General features: G+C 48.9%; 1 protein-coding gene across 5 annotated transcripts; it reads left to right on the forward strand.

The window, feature by feature from the left end:
- Window positions 1-2,114: 2,114 nt before the first annotated feature.
- LOC118230644 (rho guanine nucleotide exchange factor 18-like) lies at window positions 2,115-26,258 on the forward strand. Of its 5 annotated transcripts, none has more exons than XM_035423828.1 (18): window positions 2,115-2,328; window positions 7,134-7,255; window positions 8,636-8,800; window positions 9,342-9,482; window positions 11,073-11,323; window positions 11,568-11,693; window positions 12,769-12,886; window positions 14,934-15,265; window positions 15,545-15,723; window positions 15,863-15,936; window positions 16,993-17,178; window positions 18,349-18,557; window positions 21,085-21,147; window positions 22,007-22,054; window positions 23,270-23,740; window positions 24,285-24,561; window positions 25,205-25,309; window positions 25,453-26,258. In XM_035423828.1, the coding sequence occupies exons 3-18, from the start codon at window positions 8,713-8,715 to the stop codon at window positions 25,575-25,577; spliced, it is 2,793 nt and encodes a 930-aa protein (XP_035279719.1). In that variant the 5' UTR covers window positions 2,115-2,328; window positions 7,134-7,255; window positions 8,636-8,712; the 3' UTR covers window positions 25,578-26,258. The 5 variants fall into 5 exon arrangements, with proteins under 5 accessions (XP_035279719.1, XP_035279722.1, XP_035279720.1 ...); XM_035423831.1 differs by having other exon boundaries at window positions 8,662-8,800; XM_035423829.1 differs by having other exon boundaries at window positions 2,116-2,328; window positions 8,702-8,800.
- The last annotated feature ends 474 nt before the right edge of the window (window positions 26,259-26,732 follow it).

Consider the following 26,732-nt stretch of genomic DNA (forward strand, 5'->3'; position numbering starts at 1 on the left):
GCCTGCCTTCCACCCTAATGGCCAGGTAAGCGCCATATACTCAGCAGAGAATCCTCAGAGCCTTCTGCCCAGGTGACCCGCCCACATTCCAAATCCTGCTCTTCCTGTTTCTGGATCTTTAGACCCATTGGTATAAATCCACAAGGGGGACCCCCTCACCTGCCACAAAAACTCATCAGCTAAAACATCCATTACATTACATTACATTACATTACATTACATTCATTTGGCAGACGCTTTTATCCAAAGCGACGTACAAAAGTGCATTTTCATGATCGTAGACAACTGCTGAACACGGGTTCAGTAAGGTACAATTACTTATTTTGAACAGCTATTTCTAGCCGAGAACAATGAACACTATCCTGGTCTAACATCTGCAAAGCCAAACTAGGCAGAAGAATAAGCTACAGTATTAGGACGAATACAATTTACCAAGAAGTGCAGGGATGGGGCAACATGTAACAAGTGACAGGAAAAAGGGTTTTTTTTTAAAAAAATTTTAAAAATATATACAGCGTGGTGGTGGTTATTCTAGGTATAGTTCAAGTCATCAATCTCTCAAGCAAAGACATGTCCATTTCTGGCCCATTCAGGTGATATGAAAGAACGGTCCTCTTAAAAAATACCTCTCAGAGAGTTAAAGCTGAATGTCACTCAGCTTCCTACAGCTTAACACTGAGAAATCTGAAGTCTGGATTATTGGACCTCCTGAAATCAGTACAGCCATTAAATCTAATATTTCAGTGCTAAATTAATCCTCCTCAGCCTCACTGCACACTTAATGCTTTTGCTTGTATTACATTTGGTCTCTCAAAGGTAGTGCTAGTAGGCGGGCTATGAAGGACATTGATCACAGTGAATCTAGGGATTTCTCCGTATCTAAAAATATGCCAACTACAGCTTCTTATGTGAGATGGCCTTTCCGGATATCATGATTTAATACCAGTGCATTTTTGACAGCTGTCAATTCGATGCAAGACATTGCTGCTCCACCAATCTGAAACCTTGTAGACCTTCCATCATTAATGACTAATTATCCAAATTTATCCAGTAGCTCCTTGATGACCATGCCATTTGCATCTTGTGTTGTACTTCCCCACAATGGGCTGTAAACATTAAAATCACCAATTCACTCTACAGGCTTTTGGACTTTCTCAAAAACATCCCCTAACTCATTAACAGATTCAATACAGGGATTATAAAAACTGATCACAGTAATCCTCCCTCTAAATCTACATGTCTTCACCATAACAGGCTGAAGTTTAGAAATAATGTGAACTGTGGACAGGAAGTAAACGGACAGAAGTTTGTAAAGCAGATTCTCCTCACACTACATTGTGCAAGTGGTCCATTCCCCGTAAGAGAATGAAAACTATTCCCCTCGAGCCCGTGTCCACACGTGGACTATATTTCGTATGCTCACCTGTCACCACAATACGTCATTAAAATCCGCGAGCCCGCAGTCCGTGACTCCAGGGGGCTCTGCATAGGCGATGAAGCACCAAAGCTTGTGCACCGACGCCCTCTAGTGCCAACAGATGTGTACTGCCTTTTCCCAAGGAGTCGTAGCAGCAACGCTAAGTCACAAAGTTTAGTATATGGCCGGATAAAGAAGGCCATGCTTTGGTTTCCTAATCCTAGCATCATATGCTATTATTCAAAATGTATGAAACAGTTTATTGCAGGCCTATTATTCATTTAAATGTGGGATTACGTATATGCTAAATGGATGCATTCCCCCTGTGTAGGCTACCTTTATTTTACTTGCACACATTTTGTAAAGTATTAATCCAGCTAGGTTTTACTTTTCACTTGGGTTTCAAACCTGTGACTGTAGGGGCCCTATAGCTATAAACAGCCTAATCACACTCCACAGTCTCTTTCGCTGTCATCAAGATTCACGTATGTTTTCTACTGTTATTGTCATAAATCGATCGTATTTAGAATTGATATCTTGTACATTGCGGGTTAGTTTAAAACGTGTAGCCATATGTACGTGTTGCCATTTTTAAGTTTTAAAACTTCCAGGTTCTGTTTTTAACGTCCACAATGCCTTCTTAGTCAAATTCACGATTGTGCCTTTAATTTGGTAAACCAGCCCAGGTAGTGGGTGGGTAGTGAGTAAGATCCCAGCATGCCGCGAGGAAGAGAAACGGGCTCTGCCGCTGCACTGACGCCTATGCACGCCGGACTGGGCGCTAGCCCCGGGATCTGGAGCGCTGAAACTTTTGTAAACAAGAAGAGAAAACACCGCACTGTTTGAGAGAGAGAGAGAGAGAGGGGCGTGTGGTTCCAGCAAACATCGACCACCACTGCTAGTTGTTTCGGGTAGGTTTGCGGAAGAAGTAGGTTTTTAGTTGTTCTTTATTAATAATCCAGTCGTTCTTCTCGTTGACATGCAGACCGGGGTCGTCCCGGTAAATCACGGCAGCGGCACAAAGTATCAGTCGCTGATGATTGTCCTACTGGCTAAGTAGTACATTTTCATGGATATCCACTAGAACATATCATTGGTGTAAAGTTCCTCTGAGTTACCGTGGGAATAATGTTAGCCTACTTGTTAAGTTACCTGTCTTTTGAGTAAGTCAAAACTTGGAACCAGAAATAAAAGCTACTGATGACATCTTGTTAGCTATATTTATAATTTGCCAAAGCGAATGACTCAATTAAAGCGATACAATTTAACTGTTATAAATTATTATTATCATATTATTGAGGTCGATATGTGAGGTACGCTCGATCAGCTGCGTTAGCGCCATTATCTATGTAATGTTCTGTCTTTTATATGGACATTGATTCTGAAATATAGTTTTGATTGATTGATTGATTGATTACTGTTTTGCTGGACACTTATTTTCACATCCGTAATTATATTTTGCTGACAGTCGTGCGCATGATGTCCCTGGCTATCCAGCTAAAACGTGTCCTGCCTTGTTGGTTATCGTTGGTTGCCCGGCTAGTGGCCACAACAAGCGTAGTTCAGCATCCAGCTTTATTTAGCATGTCGCTGGGCTGGGTAAATAGCGCTAAGCTGCGTTACATTGTAAGCTAATGTGTGCAATGTTAAAGCTACCTGCTGCAGCACTTGTCAGGAAAAAGGGAATTGCTGTCACTAACTTACTAATGTTGGTCATCTGAACAGATCGCTGAAGCTAGTAGACGTACTCGTTTGTTAACATTAGCTTAAGCTTTAGCAAGCGAAACAAAGTAGCTGGCCAGCTAGTGACGTGTATTTTGAAACGAGTTCAGGAAAGACTCCATCGTACCGTGCTGTTTTTATTGAACTTCCAGGAAAAGTAGCTCTTCGGCTTCAGAATCGATGTTGTATAAGCTGCTTTGAGGTGGATATAATAATTTAGCTTACTAGTTAGGTCGCTAAACGAGTGCTTATTACTAAATAAAAGATTTCTGTGCCGCGCTCTCAGAAATATTACGGAAGGTGTTCCCGTGATCCTGCAGGTATACACGTTTAAACAGGTCAACACAGTCAGGCTGTATGGCAAAATAAAAAGCAAAAGCAATTCGTTGTAATTTATGTAGTCTGTACGTAATGTTCTGCGTTACAGTGTTAAGTGTGAAGCTTTTGTTAAAAATGCCGGTTAGCTCATTTCCACATTCCTTTAATGGGAGCGATTCTTTTTTTTGCGTTGGTGGGATTCGATCTGAAATAACTTGCATCAGTCTGTATGCTGTTTTATCTGTTGTCTGGCGATTCTTGCGTGCAGATGTTTGCTGAAAACTGCTGACTGCTGTTTGAAGTTGATGCCTGAAATTATTACTTTTTAATCAATTTATGCTTAGATTTATTAATTATTACTAATCATTCTCACCTTAAGGAGGAGTTATACCAGAAATGTCCATACAATTATCACGTTGTTTTGAGAGCTAGTAAGATGTTTCCTCCTTATGAAAGACCCATGGCCCTCTTTTAGAATGTCTTTCTCCATATAGCGAAGCACTGATCATCATCAGACTGTGCTTAGATGCTGATGTTTCCTTCTGAGGATCTGGGAGCTTCTTCCCTCTCGGAGGGTGAAGTGGAGCTACATTTTTGTCCTTTAAGGGACAGATTTCCCAAATGTACCCCGAAAGTGCAATAATGTTCAATTTGGGCACTAAAGTACATTTCACAAGCAAAAAAGGTACAAATGAATTATGTATTGCAGGCTAGGGGTATGCGTTTGGAGCATGTTGGAACATTGCTGCAGGGATTTGCTTCCATTCAGCCAGAAGAGCATTAGTGAGGTTTGGCACTGATTGGGCGATAAGGCCTGGCTTACAGTTAGGTTTCCAATTGATCCCAGGTTTTGGATAGGGTCGAGGTCAAGACTCTGTGCAGGCCAGTCAAGTTCTTCCACTCCAATCTCGACAAAACCATTTCTACATGGACCTCGTTGTGTACCCAGGGGCATTGTCATTCTGGAACAGGAAAGGGTCTTCCTGAAACTGTTGGGGAAGCACATAATTGTCTAGAATGTGATTGTGTGCTGCAGCATTAAGATTGGCCTTCACTGGAACCTAGGGGCCTAGCCAAAACCATGAAGAACAGCCCCAGACCAAGGGGTGTCCAGATACTTTCAGTCATATAGTGTATCGAGGGCTGGGCAATATATTGCATTGATAATTGCCGAATGCAATAATGATCATTGCCTCCATGTGGCATAGTGCCATCCAAGCTTCAGTGGCTACTGCTTCCCTGTAATTGACAAGAACATCACATGATCACATGGAAGCTGCTAGGCCTTGGTGCTGATTGGCTTATTAAGACCCAATGGATAACAGTGGTAATGTGTTTTTTTCCCAAAAGCATTTCAGTCGCCTCTGAAGTTTGGATGTTTGCTTCCTCATCAGGTGTGCTTAAAGAAAAAAACACTAAAGGGAAGGCAGTAGAGGAGCACGGAAGTATGCATTTTGGAGTGCGGCTGTGTGGAGCTCTGTCACTGCTCGTATGTGTGTGTGCGCGCATGTATGTGTGTGTGTTTGTGTGTGTGTGTGTGTGCGTTTGTGTGTGTGTGTGCGTGCGCATGTATGTGTGTGTGTGTGTGTGGACAGTGTACTGTGCTAGTGTCCCAGCTTGTGTGTGTGCATGTGCGTGCCTGTGTATGTGTGCGGGTATGTGTGTGTGCGTGTGTGTGTATGTGTGTGTGTGTGCGTGTGCGTGCGTGTGTATGTGTGTGCGTGCGCATGTATGTGTGTGTGTGTGTGTGGACAGTGTACTGTGCTAGTGTCACAGCTTTTGTGTGTGCATGTGCGTGCCTGTGTATGTGTGCGGGTATGTGTGTGTGTGCGTGTGCGTGCGTGTGTATGTGTGTGCGGGTGTGTGTGTGTTTGTGTGCGTGTGTGTGTGTGGATAGTGTACTGTGCTCTGTCACAGGTTGTGTGTGTATGTGTGCGTGTGTGTCCGCGTGCGTGTGTATGTGTGTGCGGGTGTGTGTGCGTGTGTGTGTATGTGTGTGTGTGTGTGTGTGTGTGTGTGTGTGTGTGTTTGTGTGTGTGGACAGTGTACTGTGCTCTGTCACAGGTTGTGTGTGTATGTGTGTGTGTGCGTGTGCGTGCGTGTGTATGTGTGTGCGGGTGTGTGTGTGTTTGTGTGCGTGTGTGTGTGGACAGTGTACTGTGCTCTGTCACAGCTCATATGTAGACACTAAGGCGTGGCACTGGTATCTTCAGCTGTGCTTTCACTGAGCGTCTCAGGCCTGCTGCGTCAAACTGACCTTTCTGGTTTGGGGTGGCCCCCCCCACCCAGTGACAGACCTGTCTTTCCTGCTCTGAGTGAGGTGAAACAGGGGTGTGGCCCCACCTGCGTGCCTGGCAACAGGTCTGTGTGTGTGTGTGTTTATGTCTGGGTGCTTGTGGTTGTGATTTCTCACAGGAAAATTCCCACCAGGGAAGTAAGACAGGATTCCTCCTCAGGCAAAATCAGCTTCTGAATGACCTGTAAACTGAAACTTTTACCATCTGAATATTTGGAACTCTAAAATTTTAAACTCGCTAAGGCTTAAACTTGCTAACGCTTAAACTCGCTAAGGCTTCAAACTCGCTAACACTTTAAACTTGCTAACGCTTTAAACTCGCTAACGCTTTAAACTCGCTAAAGCTTTAAACTCATTATCACTTAAACTTGCTATGGCTTTAAACTTGCTAAGGCTTTAAACTCACTATCGCTTTAAACTAGCTAAGGCTTAAACTCACTAACGCTTAAACTCGCTAACGCTTAAACTCGCTAAGGCTTTAAACTCACTATCGCTTTAAACTCGCTAAGGCTTAAACTCGCTAACTCTTAAACTCGCTAAAGCTTTAAACTCGCTAACGCTTTAAACTCATTATCACTTAAACTCGCTAAAGCTTTAAACTCACTATCGCTTTAAACTAGCTAAGGCTTAAACTCACTAACGCTTAAACTCGCTAACGCTTAAACTCGCTAAGGCTTTAAACTCACTATCGCTTTAAACTCGCTAAGGCTTAAACTCGCTAACGCTTAAACTCGCTAAAGCTTTAAACTCGCTAACGCTTTAAACTCATTATCACTTAAACTTGCTAAGGCTTTAAACTCGCTAACGCTTTAAACTCGCTAAGGCTTTAAACTCACTAAGGCTTTAAACTCGCTAACGCTTTAAATTTGCTAACGCTTTAAATTTGCTAACGCTTTAAACTTGCTAAAGCTTTAAACTTGCTAAAGCTTTAAATTCGCTAACGCTTTAAACTCATTATCGCTTAAACTCGCTAATGCTTAAACTTGCTAAAGCTTTAAATTCGCTAACGTTTTAAACATGCTAATGTTTTAAACTCCCAATGCTATAGGCAGTATAGACTGTTTAAAGCCATAGGCACCGTATAAAGACCATTGTAATGGATTAAAGACAGTTTATGAACTGGTGGTGCCTGTTTAACCATCCAGTGGGGACATTGGGGCATTGTGCTGGAACAGGAAAGGGCCTTCTCCAAATTGTGTGCCCGGGGGCATTGTGCTGGAACAGGAAAGAGCCATCCCCAAACTGTGTGTCCAGGGGCATTGTTCTGGAACAGGAAAGGGCATTCCCCAAACTGTGTGCCCGGGGGAGTTGTGCTGGAACAGAAAAGGGCCTTCCCCGAACTGTGCGTTCTGATTCCTGTTCCTCTGTGGTTCTCTACAGGAGCAGCAGCTCATACCTCATGGACACACCGGCGCCCCCCTGAGGCCAGACATGACCTTCACCCCTCAAAGACCCAGTAAACTGCCAAATACTGCCCCTACCCAACTGCTCTGGAGTGCTAGGTCTGTACCCCACAACCCCTACCCAACCGGTCTGTACCCCACAACCCCTACCCAACCGGTCTGTACCCCACAACCCCTACCCAACCGCTTTGTACCCCACAACCCCTACCCAACCGCTCTGTACCCCACAACCCCTACCCAACCGCTCTGTACCCCACAACCTCTACCCAACCGGTCTGTACCCCACAACACCTACCCAACCGCTCTGTGTCCCACAACCCCTACCCAGCCGGTCTGTGTCCCACAACCCCTACCCAACCGGTCTGTACCCCACAACCCCTACCCAACCACTCTGTACCCCACAACCCCTACCCAACCGGTCTGTACCCCACAACCCCTACCCAACCGCTCTGTGTCCCACAACCCCTACCCAGCCGGTCTGTGTCCCACAACCCCTACCCAACCGGTCTGTACCCCACAACCCCTACCCAACCGCTCTGTGTCCCACAACCCCTACCCTGCCGGTCTGTGTCCCACAACCCCTACCCAACCGGTCTGTACCCCACAACCCCTACCCAACCGCTCTGTGTCCCACAACCCCTACCCAGCCGGTCTGTACCCCACAACCCCTTCCCAACCTCTCTGTACCCCACAACCCCTACCCAACCGGTCTGTACCCCACAACCCCTACCCAACCGGTCTGTACCCCACAACCCCTACCCAACCGGTCTGTACCCCACAACCCCTACCCAACCACTTTGTACCCCACAACCCCTACCCAACCGCTCTGTACCCCACAACCTCTACCCAACCGGTCTGTACCCCACAACCCCTACCCAACCGCTCTGTGTCCCACAACCCCTACCCAGCCGGTCTGTGTCCCACAACCCCTACCCAACCGGTCTGTACCCCACAACCCCTACCCAACCGCTCTGTACCCCACAACCCCTACCCAACCGGTCTGTACCCCACAACCCCTACCCAACCGCTCTGTGTCCCACAACCCCTACCCAGCCGGTCTGTGTCCCACAACCCCTACCCAACCGGTCTGTACCCCACAACCCCTACCCAACCGCTCTGTGTCCCACAACCCCTACCCAGCTGGTCTGTGTCCCACAACCCCTACCCAACCGGTCTGTACCCCACAACCCCTACCCAACCGCTCTGTGTCCCACAACCCCTACCCAGCCGGTCTGTACCCCACAACCCCTACCCAACCGGTCTGTACCCCACAACCCCTACCCAACCGGTCTGTATCCCACGACTCCTATCCAATCAGTCTGCAGCAGCTGATCTGTACCCCACAAATACACCATTTCTCTGCCCCGAAACCCCCTCCCATCCTCCTGAATTTCTGCCTTCATCTTGGTCCTTCTCTATTTCTGGTTTTACATGGGTAATCCTGTTGTGCGTCTTTCCCTACCCTACCTCTGCTTACAGTTTACCTCGATAGTCCTGTATTTCAGTCCCTCTCCCCGGAAGCTGGAGTTGTGTCTCTGTGCTCAGTCTCAGGTGAGATGGACGAGGTGGACACCCTCAGAATCAAGCGCCTTTCTGATGACAGACTCTCTCTGCCAGCCAGCGCGGAATCCACCCCTCTGCAAGGTGAGTCCTGCCCTCGTCCTGCTGAGCAGCCTGCTCTGTCTCACCTGCACCTGTAGCATACCTGTGCATGTATCTGTGGTTATACCTGTACCTGTGTCACACCTATACCTGTAGCATATTTGTGCATGTATCTGTGGTTATACCTGTGTCACACCTATACCTGTAGCATATTTGTGCATGTATCTGTGGTTATACCTGTGTCACACCTGTACCTGTAGCATACCTGTGCATGTATCTGTGGTTATACCTGTATCTGTGTCCCACCTGTACCTGTAGCATACCTGTGCATGTATCTGTGGTTATACCTGTATCTGTGTCCCACCTCTACCTGTAGCATACCTGTGCATGTATCTGTGGTTATACCTGTATCTGTGTCCCACCTCTACCTGTAGCATACCTGTGCATGTATCTGTGGTTATACCTGTATATGTGTCCCACCTCTACCTGTAGCATATAGCATAATCTCTCCATGCTATTTGGAGAGGCTGATGGAAAGTGTAGTCCAGGGCTTGGCTGAGAGTAATCCGCTTCCTGTTTTTAGATGGGGAGTATGCTGCTTTAAAGGCAGAGCTGGAATTGGACGCCCAGGACATTGAGGCGGAGTCCTGGAGCAGCGATGTAGACCCGCAGTTCCTGAAGACCTACCAGAAGGAGGCGATAAAGAGGCAGGATGTGATCTATGGTGAGTGCGCCATCATGACACCCGTTAAAGTGCACAGACTCAAGGTGATGCCTGTGTTACACCCTGTAGTAGGGTGGTAGTATAGTGTTAGTGTTAGATACTGTAGTGGGGTGGTAGTATAGTGACTGTGTTAGATACTGTAGTGGGGTGGTAGTATAGTGTTAGTGTTAGATACTGTAGTGGGGTGGTAGTATAGTGACAGCGTTTGATACTGTAGTGGGGTGGTAGTTAATTGGTGTAAATGATGGTCAGAATTATCACACTGGGGAAAGCAAGGAAGCGAAAATACTGGTTAATGGTAAGAGTGATATCGTGATAGTAGTTGTGATGTTGTGTCATGGCAGTGAGGATGTCATGATAGTGATGATGTTGTGATAGTGATGCTGTCTTGATAGTGATGATGTTGTGAAAGTGATGGTGTTGTGATAGTTATGCAGTCATGTCAGTGACAAGTGATAATGTGATTATGATGATGTCATGTCTGTGATGATATTGATGTTGTTATAGTGATGATGTGATAATAATAATGTTGTGATACTGACGATTGATGTTGTAATAGTGATGATGTTGTGGTAGTGAGGATGTTGTCATAGTGATGATGTTGTGATAGTGGGGATGTTGTGACAATGATGACATTGTGATAATGCTGTGATGTGGTTGTGATAGTGAAGAGGTGGTGACTGTGATCACTTTGTGCTGATGCTGATTTTGTGATAGTGATGATGTCATGATAATGTTGATGTCTTGGCAGTGAGGATGTTGTGATAGTGATGTCATGATAGTGATGATGTTGTGAAAGTGATCATGTCATGATAGTGATGATGCTGTGATAGTGATGATGTTGTGAAAGTTATGGTGTTGTGATAGTGATGTTGTGATAATGATGATGTCGTGATAGTGATGCTGTCTTGATAGTGATGATGTTGTGAAAGTGATGCTGTCTTGATAGTGATGATGTTGTGAAAGTGATAATTTTGTGATAGTGATGATGTTGTGAAAGTTATGATGTTGTGATAGTGGGGATGTTGTGATATTGATGATGTTGTGAAAGCGATGATGTGATAGTGATGATGTTGTGAAAGCGATGATGTGATAGTGATGATGTTGTGAAAGTGATGATGTGATAGTGATGATGATGTGATAGTGAGGATGTTGTGATATTGATGATGTGATAGTGATGTGATGTTAATGTCAGCATTAACACAACATAAACATTATCACAACATTATCTCTATCACAAAATCAGCATTAGCACAAAGCGATAACAGTCACATCCTCATCACTATCACAACCACATCACATCATTATCACATTGTCATCACTGTCACAATATCCCCACTATCACAACGTCATCACCATCACAACATCAACACCACTATCATAGTGTTGTGACAGTGTTGTGATATTGATGATGTTGTGATGTGATGTGATGTTAATGTTGTGGCAGTGAGGATGTTGTGATTGTGATGTTGATGTTGTGGCAGTGATGATGTTGTAATAGTGGTGTTTATGTTGTGATGGTGATGATGTTGTGATAGTGATGCGATGTTGATGTCGTGATAGTGATGATGTGACTGGGCCCCCATACAGAGCTGGTGCAGACGGAGGTGCACCACGTGCGCACGCTGAAGCTGATGCTGCGGGTATATGCGCATGCACTGCGGGAGGGCCTGCAGATGGAGGAGGAGAAGGTGGAGCGACTCTTCCCTCAGGTGGAGAACCTGCTGGAGATCCACCAGCACTTCCTGCTCCGCCTGAAAGAGCGGCGGCACCTGGCCCTGGAGCCTGGGAGCGAGCGCAACTACGCCATCAACAGGCTGGGAGACATCCTGACCGCACAGGTACCTCCCCGTCTGCCCAATAGCCCCGCCTTCCCCCTTAGACCCGGCAGCATGCAGCACTTCAGTAAATTTGGGTCTGTGTTCCTCTGCAGTTTTTGGGGCAGTGGGGGGGCAGTGGGGGGCAGTGCGGTGGCAGGACATGGCGCTGCAGTAAATGTGGGTCTGTGTTCCTCTGCAGTTTTCGGGGCAGTGGGGGGGGCAGAACGCGGCACTGCAGTAAATTTGGGTCTGTGTTCTTCTGCAGTTTTCAGGGCATTGGGGAGACAGGATGGTGGAAAGCTACGGAGAGTTCTGCAGTCACTATGGCGACGCAGTCAGCTTCTACAAAGAGCAGCTCCAGAGCAACAAGAGGTTTCAGAGCCTGATACGGGTGAGAGGAGGAGAGGCGGTCGAAGCTTTTGCATCACGCATGCCTGCATGGACATTACGCATGCCTGCATGAGCATTTTGCATGCCTGCACGGGCATCACGCATGCCTGCATAAGCATCACGCATGCCTGCACGAGCATCACGCATGCCTGCACGAGCATCACGCCTGCCTGCATGGGCATTACGCATGCCTGCACGAGCATCATGCATGCCTGCATGGGCATCACGCATGCCTGCACAAGCATCACGCATGCCTGCATGGGCATCACGCATGCCTGCACAAGCATCACGCATGCCTGCACGGGCATCACTTATGCCTACACAAGCATTACGCTTGCCTGCATGGGAATTACGCATGCCTGCATGGGCATCACGCGTGCCTGCATGGGCTTTACGAATTCCTGCATGGGCATTACGCATGCCTGCACGAGCATTACGCATGCCTGCATGGGCATTACGCATGCCTGCACGAGCATCACGCATGCCTGCACGAGCATTAAGCCTGCCTGCATGGACATTACGCATTTTTGCATGGGCATTATGCATGCCTGCACAGGCATTACATATGCCTGCATGGGCACAGAATCCATCAGAAACATGACGCCAGTGTATAAAACTGAGATTATTAACACATCGTTACCTGAGTGTGCTATAGGCAGGGACAGTAGATGTTCATGAGTCCCATCTGACAGAGGATTCACTCTTGTTTGTTTGTTTCACATCATGAGTGCTGTTTTTCTGTCTAATTGCTACTGTATTGTTGTTTTTTGTGCTTGTACGGATTTGTTAAAAAATATTTATATGCAGTGTATGAGGTGGCTACTGTTGCACTGGTGTACTGTGTTTGAGATTTAAGGATTTAGATGGTAAATACATGTGAATTGAAATTATTCTGGGTCATGTGCCCTAGATTAGCTGGGGTCCCTAGCTACAGGCAATGAAGCTAAATTCCAAAATCAAAACACAGTACAAGTTCTACAACACTCATTTAATATATGAATATATGCAAATATAGCGCTGGTATTCTGGTATAAAGTAAGGCTATAGAGAAATCACAAGTTTATTTTCTCTCCAAGAAAATCGGTACCTTGGCCATTGTGCAGAGGCTAGGGATCCCAGAGTGCCTCCTGCTGGTCACCCAGCGCATAACTAAGTATCCCGTTCTGCTGGAGCGCATTCTGAACAATACTGCAGGTACTGGAACCCCTGTGTGCACCTGTCTCACTCCTGTCAGTCTAGTGTTGTAAATGAGAAGTTGTTCTCAATCACTTTTACCTGGTTACATTACATTACATTACATTATAGGCATTTAGCAGACGCTCTTATCCAGAGCGACTTACACAACTTTTTACATAGCACTTTACATTGTATCCATTTATACAGCTGGATATATACTGAAGCAACGCAGGTTAAGTACCTTGCTCAAGGGTACAACGGCAGTGTCCTTACCCGGGATTCGAACCTGCGACCTTTCGGTTACGAGCGCAGTTCCTTACCCACTGTGCCACACTCCGTCCCACTTTATGGTTAAATAAAGGTTTAATAAATACATTAATTAATTAACCCCTGCACACCTGTCAGTCTACAGTTACCTCTGCAAACCTGTCAGTCTAGATTAACCCCTGCACACCTGTCAGCCACTTTTTTAAATGTTAAAGTTTTCTTCACATTTCTTCAACATGGTTTGACAAGGTCATTCTCAAGATTGAATGTGGTTAACTGTGGTAACTGTGTATGTGTGGCTGTGGTTAATGAGGTAATTGGGTGGGCGTGGCTGTGGTTAATGAGGTAATTGGGTGGGCGTGGCTGTGGTTAATGAGGTAATTGGGTGAGCATGGCTGTGGTTAATGAGGAAATTGGGTGGGCGTGGCTGTGGTTAATGAGGTAATTGGGTTGGCGTGGCTGTGGTTAATGAGGTAATTGGGTGGGATTGGCTGTGGTTAATGAGGTAATTGGATATGCGTGGCTGTGGTTAATGAGGTAATTGGGTGAGAGTGGCTGTGGTTAATGAGGTAATTGGGTGGGCGTGGCTGTGGTTAATGAGGTAATTGGGTGAGAGTGGCTGTGGTTAATGAGGTAATTGGGTGGGCGTGGCTGTGGTTAATGAGGTAATTGGGTGGGATTGGTTGTGGTTAATGAGGTAATTGGGTGGGCGTGGCTGTGGTTAATGAGGTAATTGGGTGGGCGTGGCTGTGGTTGATGAGGTAATTGGGTGGGCGTGGCTGTGGTTAATGAGGTAATTGGGTGGGTGTGGCTGTGGTTAATGAGGTAATTGGGTGGGTATGGCTGTGGTTAATGAGGTAATTGGGTTGGCGTGGCTGTGGTTAATGAGATAATTTGGTGGGTGTGGCTGTTGTTAATATGCTAATTGTGTGGGTGTGGCTGTGATTGATATGCTAATTGAGTGGGCATGGCTGTGGTTAATATGCTAATTGCGTGGGCCTGGCTGTTGTTAATATTCTAATTGAGTGGGCGTGGCCGTTGTTAATATGCTAATTGAGTGGGCGTGGCTGTTGTTAATATGCTAATTGTGTGGGTATGACTGTGGTTAATATGCTAATTGTATGGACGTGGCTATGGTTAATATGCTAATTGTGTGGGCGTGGCTGTGGTTAATATGCTAATTGTGTGGGCGTGACTGTGGCTAATATGCTAATTCAGTGGGCCTGGCTGTTGTTAATATGCTAATTGTGTGGGCGTGGCTGTGGTTAATATGCTAATTGTGTGGGCGTGACTCTGGTTAATATGCTAATTGGGTGGGCGTGGCTGTGGTTAATGTGTTAATTGGGTGGGCGTGTCTGTGGTTAATATGCTAATTGTGTGGGCGTGACTGTGGTTAATATGCGAATTGGGTGGGCGTGGCTATGGTTAATATGCTAATTGGGTGGGCGTGACTGTGGTTTATATGTGAATTGGGTGGGCCTGGCTGTGGTTAATATTCCAATTGGGTGGGTGTGACTGTGGTTAATATGCTAATTGTGTGAGCGTGGCTGTGGTTAATATGCTAATTGTGTGGGCGTGACTGTGGTTAATATGCTAATAGTGTGGGCATGGCTGTGGTTAATATGCTAATTGGGTGGGCGTGGCTGTGGTTAATATGCTAATTGGGTGGGCGTGGCTGTGGTTAATATGCTAATTGGGTGGGCGTGGCTGTGGTTAATATGCTAATTGTGTGGGCTTGGCTGTGGTTAATATGCTAATTGTGTGGGCTTGGCTGTGGTTAATGTGTTCATGTGTCCAGCTGGGACGGTGGAGCAGCAGGAGTTGGGGCGGGCCCTGGTGCTGATTAAGGAGCTGATTGGCCAGGTGGACGGGCAGGTGTGCGTGTTCGAGCGTGCTGCGCGGTTGCGTGACATTGCCAGCCGGCTGGAGTCGCGGTCCGCGGGCCGGATGAAGGACGGGCGGCTGTTCCGGCGGGAGGACCTGGCGATGGGCCGGCGCTCGCTGCTGCACCAGGGCGCTGTGGCCTGGAAGGCGGCCTCCGGCCGCCTCAGAGACATCCTGGCCGTGCTCTGCTCTGACGTGCTGCTGCTCCTGCAGGAGAAGGACCAGAAGTACAGCTTCTCTGTGGTGGTGCGCGTCTGTCTGTCTGTCTGTCTGCCTGTCTGTCTGAGCATCTGCCTGCCTGTCTGTCCGTCCGTCTCTCTGTCTGTCTGTCTGTCTGTCTGAGCATCTGCCTGCCTGTCTGTCCGTCCGTCTCTCTGTCTGTCTGTCTGTCTGTGCATCTGTCTGTCTGCCTGTTTGTCTGTCTGTCTGACTGTCTGTGCATCTGCCTGTCTGTCTGCCCGTCTGTCTGTTTTGCTGCCTGTCTCTCTGTTGACCAGCCCGCATGTCTGTGTGTCTGTCCTGCAGGATGGCAAGCCGTCTGTGATCTCCCTGCAGAAGCTGATTGTGCGGGAGGTGGCTCATGAAGAGAAGGCCATGTTCCTGATCTGCGCCTCCTCTGCTGAGCCGGAGATGTATGAGATCCACACCTCCTCAAAGGAGGACTGCCATGCCTGGATGGCCCTGATTCGCCAGGCTGTGGAGAGGTGGGGTCTCCTGGCAACTCAGCTACGCCCCCTCCCAATCAATTGAACAACCAACCACATACGCTGCTTTAACAGCTGCTCCCCCTTAGCCACACCCCTCCTGTTTTAACTCCTCCCCCGCCCCTTTCCTCGCCCCCAGCTGCCCAGATGTGGAGGAGGAGCTCTTCAGTGAGCAGGAGGAAGCCAGAGCCATCACACTGCGGCAGTTCCAGGGTAAGACCTGTCTGTCTGTCTGTGTCTGTCTGTGTCTGTGCTCACGTCTGTCTGTCTGTCTGTCTGTCTGTGCTCACGTCTGTCTCTCTGTCTGTCTGTCTGTGTCTGTCTGGCTGTCTGTCTGTCTGTGCTCACGTCTGTCTGCCTGTCTGTCTGTCTGTGCTCACGTCTGTCTGGCTGTCTGTCTATCTGTCTGTCTGTCTGTGCTCACGTCTGTCTGTGTCTGGCTGTCTGTCTATCTGTCTGTCTGTGCTCACGTCTGTCTGTCTGTCTGTCTGTCTGTCTGTGTCTTTCTGTCTGTGCTTACGTCTGTCTATCTGTCTGTGTCTGGCTGTCTGCCTGTCTGTCTGCCTGTGTTCACGTCTGTCTGTCTGTCTGTCTGTCTGTGTTCACGTCTCTGTCTGTCTGTACTCGTGACTGTCTGTCTGTCTGTGTCTGGCTGTCTGTCTGGCTGTGTTCACGTCTCTGTCTGTCTGTCTGTACTCATGTCTGTTTGTCTGTCTTTCTGTCTGTCTGTGTTCATGGCTGAATGTCTGTGTTCACAGAGGTATGTCAGTTTTAGGAGTAGTATTTTGATCAGTTCTGTATGTGTGCATGTGCATGTGCGCGTGCCCGTACGTGTGTGTGTGTGTGTGTGTGTGTGCATGTGCGCGTGTGCATATGTATGTATGTATGTGTGTGTGTGTGTGTGTGTGTGTGTGTGTGTGTGTGTATGCATGTGCGCGTGTGCATATGTATGTATGTGTGTGTGTGTATGCATGTGCACGTGTGCATATGTATGTATGTGTGTGTGCATGTGCGCGTGTGCATATGTGTGTGTGTGCGTGTGTGTGTGTGTGTGTGTGTGTGTGTATGCATGTGCGCGTGTGCATATGTATGTATGTGTGTGTGTGTATGCATGTGCACGTGTGCATATGTATGTATGTGTGTGTGTGCATGTGCGCGTGTGCATATGTGTGTGTGTGTGTGTGTGTGCATGTGTGCGTGTGCATATGTATGTGTGTGTGTGCGTGTGTGTGCATGTGCACGTGTGCATATGTATGTGTGTGTGTGCAGAGCGGTTGTTGGTGAAAGATGCGGAGGTTGCACAGGTTCTGTCGGAGAAGCTGCAGATGTTTGCAGAGCTGACGGAGGCGCTGACGGGGGTGCAGGACACCCCCACCCGCTCCCGCTTATTGCTGCACTGCGATTCCTCTGACCTCCAGCAGGGGGAGCAGCTGCTGACGGGGGCCATCGCTGAGGGTAACTCGTCCTTTGTTTAGTCGCTCTCTCTCTCTGCAGCTCAGTGTGAGCGTGCGGTCCTGCTTCTCCCCGCACTGGCCACTGAGCTGGCTTACATCACGACCCACCTACCAGCGGTCAGGAGTCAGCAGACACAGTGACTGACCTGGTCAGGCTCACAGTATTGTAAGGTTAACCGGGTCAGACTCATAGTACTGTAAGGTTAACCTGGTCAGGCTCATAGTACTGTAAGGGTAACCTGGTCAGGCTCATATTACTGTAAGGTTAACCTGGTCAGACTCATAGTACTGTAAGGTTAACCTGGTCAGGCTCACAGTACTGTAAGGTTAACCTGGTCAGGCTCATAGTACTGTAAGGTTAACCTGGTCAGGCTCATAGTACTGTAAGGTTAACCTGGTCAGGCTCATAGTACTGTAAGGTTAACCTGGTCAGGCTCATAGTACTGTAAGGTTAACCTGGTCAGGCTCATAGTGCTGTAAGGTTAACCTGGTCATGCTCACAGTACTGTAAGGTTAACCTGGTCATTCTCATAGTACTGTAAGGTTAACCTGGTCAGGCTCATAGTACTGTAAGGTTAACCTGGTCATGCTCATAGTACTGTAAGTTTAACTTGGTCAGGCTCATAGTACTGTAAGGTTAAGCTGGTCAGGCTCATAGTACTGTAAGATAGGGTTGGGTGATATACCCCAGTAATAATAAATTAGATAATTAAGGATAATTTGTTTTTTCTTTTTAATTATATCTGAAGCTGTTGTAAACAGCCAAAATAAAGAATGTTTACAGAGAAAAGAATGTTGCCACTGTTGTCAGTTGGGTGTTGACGGCCAATCAGCAGCAAGGTTGTCCAGTTGCGATTTGTTTTGTCAATCACATGGAAGCTGCATAGCAACAGTGCAGTGCAGTATATAACAGTCCAGTGCATTAACCCTAACACTAACCCTAACCCTAACCCCTCTAACCCTAACCCTAACCCTAACCCTAAAAAACCTTTCACGAGGCCTCTTAAGTGTGGTTGTTTACCTCAGGATCGGGTATAATTAAAGAGTATAATTTGATAATTGTCATGGCCATATATATCCCAGCCCTACCATAAGATTAACCTAGAAAAGTCTGACAGCCTCAGATTTCCCTGTCCTAATTCCCCCCCACCCCCCTCTCCCCCCCTTTCAGTGGAGAACCTGCAGGCCTTCCTGTTGGGGGGTGTGAGGGAGGAGATGCTGAATAATGCCTGTGATGAGGAAGATACAGCTGTGGAGGGCATGGCTGTGGAGGGCGTGGCTGTGGAGGGTGTGGCTGTGGAGGGCCTGGAAAGGGACAGGATCCTGACCTCTGTCCCCCAGCTGAATGAGCTCAGCGGCACTGACATCCTGGAGCAGCTGGTGGGTCTCTCTACATGCGCTACGCTCACATGCAGTTGCACCATCTGGTTTCCCCATGGTGATGTCACTGTCAGGCGTTCCATTACATTATATTACATCACAGGCATTTGGCAGACGCTCTTATCCAGAGTGATGTACAACAAAGTGTATAACCATAACCAGGAACAAGTGTGTTGAAAACCCTAGAGGGAAGTATAGTTCGAAGCGCAGGTAACGACCGCATAGTTTAACTTGGACCCTGTAGGTTAATCTTATTAACACAACAAAAACTGCAACAAAACAGTCTATGCAAATAGAACAAGCAATAGCTGAGTAGGCACAAGTGTAATAAATAAGTCAACTAAGATAAACAGCTTACCTAGCTACAACCCTAAGATTATATAGTCAATTAGAGGTAGGGAAGGATGTGGAGAGGTGCAGCCTGAAGAGGTGAGTCTTCAGTCGTCGTTTGAAGGTGGTCAGGGTCTCAGCTGTTCTGACTTCCACGGGAAGGTCATTCCACCATTGTGGGGCCAGAACAGACAGGAGACGTGTTCGGGAAGCGCAGGTGTGAAGAGGGGGAGGTGCCAGGTGTCCTGAGGTAGCTGAACAGAGGGGTCTGGCTGGCATGTAGGGTTTGAAGATCTTGTGGAGGTATGCTGGGGCTGATCCCTTGACTGCCTGGTATGCTAGGACCAATGTTTTGATTTTGATGCGAGCCATAACGGGCAGCCAGTGGAGGGTAGTGAGCAGGGGGGTGACATGGGAGTGTCTGGGAAGGTTGAAGACCAGACGAGCTGCAGCATTCTGAATGAGTTGCAGGGGTCCGATGGCAGATGCTGGAAGGCCAGCCAGAAGAGAGTTGCAGTAGTCTAGGCGGGATAGTCCCATTGCTTGGACCAGGAGCTGGGTTGAGTAGGTGGTGAGAAAGGGGCAGATTCTCCGGATGTTATACAGGAAAAATCTGCACGCCCGGCTTACCACTGCGATGTTCTTGGAGAGGGACAGCCTGTTGTTCATCACCACTTCGAGATTCTTGGTACAGGGTGATGTCCGGTGTCCCCGAAGGAAATGGAAAAATCAAGGAGGGGAGAGGTTAGAGCAGGAATAAAGATTAGCTCCGTCTTACCCAGGTTGAGCTTCAGGTGGTGATTGTCCATCCAGCTCTGCATGTCCCTCAGGCAGGCGGAGATGCGGGCAGGGACCTGTGTGTCCGATGGGGAGAAGGAGAGAAAGAGTTGTGTGTCGTCAGCATAGCAGTGATAAGACAAGCCATGGGCAGAGATTACAGGGCCAAGCGATTTGGTGTATAAGGAGAAGAGGAGGGGACCGAGGACTAAGCCCTGGGGAACTCCCGTGACAAGGGTGCAGGGCAGAGATACTCTACCAGCCCAGGCAACCAGGAAGGAGCGATCGGAGAGAAAGGACTCAATCCAGTCAAGGGCTGTGCCACAAATCCCTGTTGCTGCCAGGGAGGACAGGAGGATGGAGTGCTCCACAGTGTCGAAAGCAGCTGAGAGATCTAGCAGAATCAGGACAGAGGAGAGGGAGGCTGCTCGTGCGGCATGAAGTGACTCACTGACCGAGAGGAGTGCAGTCTGTCGAGTGGCCAGGCGTGAAGCCGGACTGATTACAGCAACTCTATGTGCCTGGACGAATTATACACTTACTTACACTTACATCACGTTAGTGATGTCACTGTCAGGCATTCCATTAGTGATGTCACTGTAAGGCATTCCATTAGTGATGTCACTGTCAGGCGTTCCATTAGTGATGTCCCTGTCAGGCGTTCCATTAGTGATGTCACTGTCAGGCGTTCCATTAGTGATGTCACTGTCAGGCGTTCCATTAGTGATGTCACTGTCAGGCATTCCACTGGTGATGTCACTGTCAGGTGTTCCACTGGTGATGTCACTGTCAGGTGTTGCATTGATGATGTCACTGTCAGGCATTCCATTAATGATGTCACTGTCAGGCCTTGCATTGATGATGTCACTGTCAGGCATTCCATTAGTGATGTCACTGTCAGGTTTTCCATTTGTGATGTCACTGTCAGGTTTTCCATTCGTGATGTCACTGTCAGGTGTTCCATTTGTGATGTCACTGTCAGGTTTTCCATTCGTGATGTCACTGTCAGGTGTTCCATTAGTGATGTCACTGTCAGGTTTTCCATTTGTGATGCCTCCATCAGACATCCCACATTTATGTAGTAACTGTGGCTCTCCTTCTCTCCCTTTCTTTCCCTCTGTTCCTAACCCCTCTCTTTTTCCCTCCCTCTCTCTCTCTTTCCCTCTCTCTCCCTCTCACTCTCTCTCTCCCTAACCCCTCTCTCTTTTTCCCTCCCTCTCTCTCATTCTCTCTCTTTCTCTCTCTTGCTGTCTCTCTACCTAACCCCTCTCTCTTTTCCCTCCCTCTCTCTCATTCTCTCTCTTTCCCTCTCTCGCTGTCTCTCTCCCTAACCCCTCTCTCTTTTCCCTCCCTCTCTCTATTTCTCTCTTTCCCTCTCTCGCTGTCTCTCTCCCTAACCCCTCTCTCTCCCTCCCCTCAGGTTGATGAGAACGCACAGACCAGGCGGAGCCGTTCTGACTCAAACACCTTTCCTGTGGCAGAGGTGGGAAATGATCAGTAAGACTGAACCTCCTTTAGCTGCAGTGAGACTGAACCTCCTTTAGCTGCAGTTAGACTGAACCTCCTTTAGCTGCAGAGAGACTGAACCTCCTTTAGCTGCAGTGAGACTGAACCTCCTTTAGCTGCAGTGAGACTGAACCTCCTTTAGCTGCAGTGAGACTGAACCTCCTTTAGCTGCAGAGAGACTGAACCTCCTTTAGCTGCAGTGAGACTGAACCTCCTTTAGCTGCAGTTAGACTGAACCTCCTTTAGCTGCAGAGAGACTGAACCTCCTTTAGCTGCAGTGAGACTGAACCTCCTTTAGCTGCAGTGAGACTGAACCTCCTTTAGCAGCAGTGAGACTGAACCTCCTTTAGCTGCAGTGAGACTGAACCTCCTTTAGCTGCAGAGAGACTGAACCTCCTTTAGCTGCAGAGAGACTGAACCTCCTTTAGCTGCAGTGAGACTGAACCTCCTTTAGCTGCAGTGAGACTGAACCTCCTTTAGCTGCAGTGAGACTGAACCTCCTTTAGCTGCAGTGAGACTGAACCTCCTTTAGCTGCAGTGAGACTGAACCTCCTTTAGCTGCAGTGAGACTGAACCTCCTTTAGCTGCAGTGAGACTGAACCTCCTTTCGCTGCAGTGAGACTGAACCTCCTTTAGCTGCAGTGAGACTGAACCTCCTTTAGCTGCAGTGAGACTGAACCTCCTTTAGCTGCAGTGAGACTGAACCTCCTTTAGCTGCAGTGAGACTGAACCTCCTTTCGCTGCAGTATGTGTGTGTGTATACAGGTAAGTTTGACATGTTGTTGGTTGATTTGTGTAAATGTGGATGTGAATTCATGACCTTTTATTTATGTTAGTTTTTTGGCAGAGTCCTGAAGTTGTCGCAGAGGCTGTATACTCTACAGGTAGGAGCATTCACCTGTGTGAATTTATCATGCACACTCCACTGCTATTGGCTGAACACTCAACTGAACACTCAAGCCCGCCATTGGCTGAACATTCAGCTGAACACTCAAGCCCGCCATTGGCTGAACATTCAGCTGAACACTCAAGCCCGCCATTGGCTGAACACTCGGCTGTACAGTCATCATCAAGCCAGCCATTGGCTGAAAAGTTTTGGTGCTTGTGTGACAGACATGAGGAAACAGGAGGCAGATCTTTATCAGAGCTTCCTCTGCATATACAGTCCAACCTCCAGCATGAAGGGGCAGAATATTCAGCCACTGAAGCTGTTCTTGTGGCCTGTTTTTGCTTGTTTAGCATTTTCCTTTGTGTTTGGGTGTTTGGTGGGAGTTTGGTTAAAGATTGGTGGCTGTGCTTCGACTGTGGTGGACGGGTTGCAGGTAGGCTGACGTTTGATGGATGTTTGGCTATAGGTAGGCTGACTTTGGTGGATGCATGGCTGCAGGTAGGCTGGTGTTTTAGTGGATGTTTGGTTGCAGTTAGGCTGGTGTTTGGTGGATGTTTGGTTGCAGTTAGGCTGGTGTTTGGTGGATGTTTGGTTGCAGTTCGGCTGGTGTTTGGTGGATGTTTGGTTGCAGCTAGGCTGGTGTTGGGTGGATGCTTAGTGGATGTTTGGTTGCAGTTAGGCTGGTGTTTGGTGGATGTTTGTTTGCAGTTAGGCTGGTGTTGGGTGAATGTTTGATGGATGTTGCAGTTAGGCTGGTGTTTGGTGAATGTTTATTTGCAGTTAGGCTCGTGTTGGGTGGATGTTTGGTGTATGTTTGGCTGCAGCTAGGCAGGTTTTTGGTGGATGTTTGGCTGTGGCTAGGCGGGTTTTTTGTTTGATGTTTGGCTGCAGCTAGGCGGGTTTTTGGTGGATGTTTGGCTGCAGCTAGGCGGGTTTTTGGTGGATGTTTGGCTGCAGTTAGGCGGGTTTTTGTTTGATGTTTGGCTGCAGTTAGGCGGGTATCTGGTGGTTGTTTGGCTGCAGTTAGGCGGGTTTTTGTTGGATGTTTGGCTGCAGTTAGGCTGGTTTTTGTTTGATGTTTAGCTGCAGTTAGGCGGGTGTTTGGTGGATGTTTGGCTGCAGTTAGGCGGGTTTCTGTTGGATGTTTGGTGGTTGTTTGGTGGATGTTTGTTAGCATTGGGTCGTAATTTGTGCTGCTGTTCTCCCACAGGCGGTCGTGGTGCAGCAGGACTCTCACATCGAGCTGCAGCGAGCGGCAGCGCTGGAGGGGGCGGGGGGGCGGTCGGGGCGTGGGCGGGGGGCGGGGGGATCCCTGCTGGAGCAGGAGAAGCAGCGGAACCTGGAGCGGCAGCGGGAGGAGATGGCGAGTTTCCAGCGGCTGCGCAGCCAGCAGCGGCAGGAGCAGGAGCGCTGGCAGCGCGAGTGTGAGCAGCAGCGGCTGCAGCTGCAGGCCCAGGAGGAGGCGCTGCAGAGCCGGCAGGAGGAGGCGCTGCAGCAGGAGGCGCGGCTGCAGGAGGAGCAGAGGAATCTGCAGGCCCAGAGGGAGCAGTACCAGCAGGACCTGGAGAGGCTGCGCGAGTCGATCCGCGCCGTGGAGAAGGAGCGCGAGTGGCTGGAGCAGCAGAACCAGCTGAGGAAGAGCAAGACCAGCCCCGCCCTGCATGCCCTGCACCCCACACAGGTCAGCCTTGCCCTGCACGCCCTGCACCCCACACAGGCCAACCCTGCTCTGCACCCCACACAGGCCAACCCCGCTCTGCACCCCACACAGCTCAGCCCCGCCCTGCATGCCCTGCACCCCACACAGGTCAGCCTCGCCCTGCACGCCCTGCACCCCACACAGGCCAACCCTGCTCTGCACCCCACACAGGCCAACCCCGCTCTGCACCGCACACAGCTCAGCCCCGCCCTGCACGCCCTGCACCCCATACAGGTCAGCCTCGCCCTGCATGCCCTGCACCCCACACAGGCCAACCCCTCCCTGCACCCCACACAGCTCAGCCCCGCCCTGCACGCCCTGCACCCCACACAGCTCAGCCCCGCCCTGCACGCCCTGTACCCCACACAGGTCAGCCCCATCCTGCACGCCCTGCACCCTACACAGGCCAACCCTGCTCTGCATCTCACACAGCTCAGCCCCGCCCTGCAGGCCCTGCACCCCACACAGGTCAGCCTCTCTCTCTACCTGCACAGTTGTGACTGACTCTTGCCTGCCCCACCCTTAGGCCCTCTTCAATGGGGAATTCCCTTTCCCCCAACCCTTCCTGTGCCCCCCCCTGCCCGTTGCCCCTGACGAGCAGGACGAGCGCCCCCCCACAGTACCCCCACGGCGGGAGAGCATGCTCAACCCCGCCCCCAAGACAGAGCTTCCCATCCACCTGATCAGCGCCACCAATCAGCACAAGCAGGGCGGAGTCCAGCAGCAGATCCCCACCAAACTGGCCCTGAGCAAGAGCAAGGAGAAGAGGGACAAGAGCAAACACCAGCGCTCTGACAGCTCCGGTACCTGTGCACACCTGCACACACCTGTACACACACACACACACACACACACACCTGTACACACGCACACACCTGTACACACCTGCACACACACCTGTACACACACACACCCACACCTGTACACACACCCACCTGTACACACCTGTACACACACACACACCCACCTGTACACACGCACACACCTGTACACACCTGCACACACACCTGTACACACACACACCCACACCTGTACACACACCCACCTGTACACACCTGTATACACACACACCTGTACACACACACACACACACACACACACCCACCTGTACACACACACACACACACACACCTGTACACACCTGTACACACATACACACACACCTGTGCACACCTGTACACACACACACACCTGTACACACCGTTACACACACACACACACACACCTGTGCACACCTGCACACACCTGTACGCACACACCCACACCTGTACACACACACACACCTGCACACACACACACACACACACCCCTGTACACACCTGTACACATACACACACACACCTGTGCACACCTGTACACACCTGTACACACAGTTATGAAAGCACATTTTCATGGTCTACCCTCAGAAAAGACAAGTCTCTCTCTCTCTCACTCTCTCTCTCTCAGCGTCTGTGGACCTGAGACATATCGTGCCGATGAAGATCTCGGGGAAAGATGATGGCAGTCTGAGAGGAAGGAGGTCTGTCAGTCCTCACCAGATCTGGCAGCCAGGTGAGCCCCAACTCCCTCCCCCCTCCCCTTTTCCAGTCTGCCACAGGATCAGCCTGACTGACTCTTCCTCCTCTGTCTCTCTGTCTCACTCACTCACTCACTCACTCTCTCTCTCACACACCCCCCCTCTCCCTCTCTTTCAGATGTGTTCCCTGAGCTCCCACCCCCTCCCCCTGCCCACACACCCAGTTTCCATGGAAACTCAGTCCCCCCACGGTCTCATAAAGACGTCGGCAGCACCACCAAGGAGGATGTCTTCTTCTTCTGACCACCACGCCCACCGCTGTGCATTATGGGACATGAAGTCCCAACAGGAACAGGGCAGGGTGTGGCCTCCTCTGCACTGCTCAGGGGTTTTAATGCTTCTTTTTTAAAACTACAGCCGTTAAAAGGTTGCCATGGTGATTCACAGACTGCTCACCGTTGCTCTGGTCCAGGTGAGAGAGGTCACCTGTGTTGTGATGAGCCGCATACGGCTCTGCAGAAAGTTCCAGAAATGGACGTATTTGTGTGTAAGTGCAGGTGAGGCTTTATTAGCAACCATCCTGTGTGTGACCTCCGGGGCCTACAATCTGACCTCCGGGGCCTACAATCTGACCTCCGGGGCCTACAATCTGACCTCCGGGGCCTACAATCTGACCTCCGGGGCCTACAATCTGACCTCCGGGGCCTACAATCTGACCTCCGGGGCCTACAATCTGACCTCCGGGGCCTACAATCTGACCTCCGGGGCCTACAATCTGACCTCCGGGGCCTACAATCTGACCTCCGGGGCCTACAATCTGACATCTTACTGACCGCTCCAGTTGCTCTAAACGCTGCGTGAAAATGCAGTGTGTGCGTGATTCATGTGTATTAATGCAGTGTGTGTGTGATTCATGTGTATTAATGCAGTGTGTGTGTGATTCATGTGTATTAATGCAGTGTGTGTGTGATTCATGTGTATTAATGCAGTGTGTGTGTGATTCATGTGTATTAATGCAGTGTGTGTGTGATTCATGTGTATTAATGCAGTGTGTGTGTGATTCATGTGTATTAATGCAGTGTGTGTGTGATTCATGTGTATTAATGCAGTGTGTGTGTGATTCATGTGTATTAATGCAGTGTGTGTGTGATTAATGTGTATTAATGCAGTGTGTGTGTGATTCATGTGTATTAATGCAGTGTGTGTGTGATTCATGTGTATTAATGCAGTGTGTGTGTGATTCATGTGTATTAATGCAGTGTGTGCGTGATTCATGTGTATTAATGCAGTGTGTGTGTGATTAATGTGTATTAATGCAGTGTGTGTGTGATTAATGTGTATTAATGCAGTGTGTGCGTGATTAATGTGTATTAATGCAGTGTGTGCGTGATTCATGTGTATTAATGCAGTGTGTGTGTGATTCATGTGTATTAATGCAGTGTGTGTGTGATTCATGTG

The sequence above is a fragment of the Anguilla anguilla genome, chromosome 6 (assembly GCF_013347855.1).
Source record: "Anguilla anguilla isolate fAngAng1 chromosome 6, fAngAng1.pri, whole genome shotgun sequence".
Lineage (NCBI taxonomy): Eukaryota > Metazoa > Chordata > Actinopteri > Anguilliformes > Anguillidae > Anguilla > Anguilla anguilla.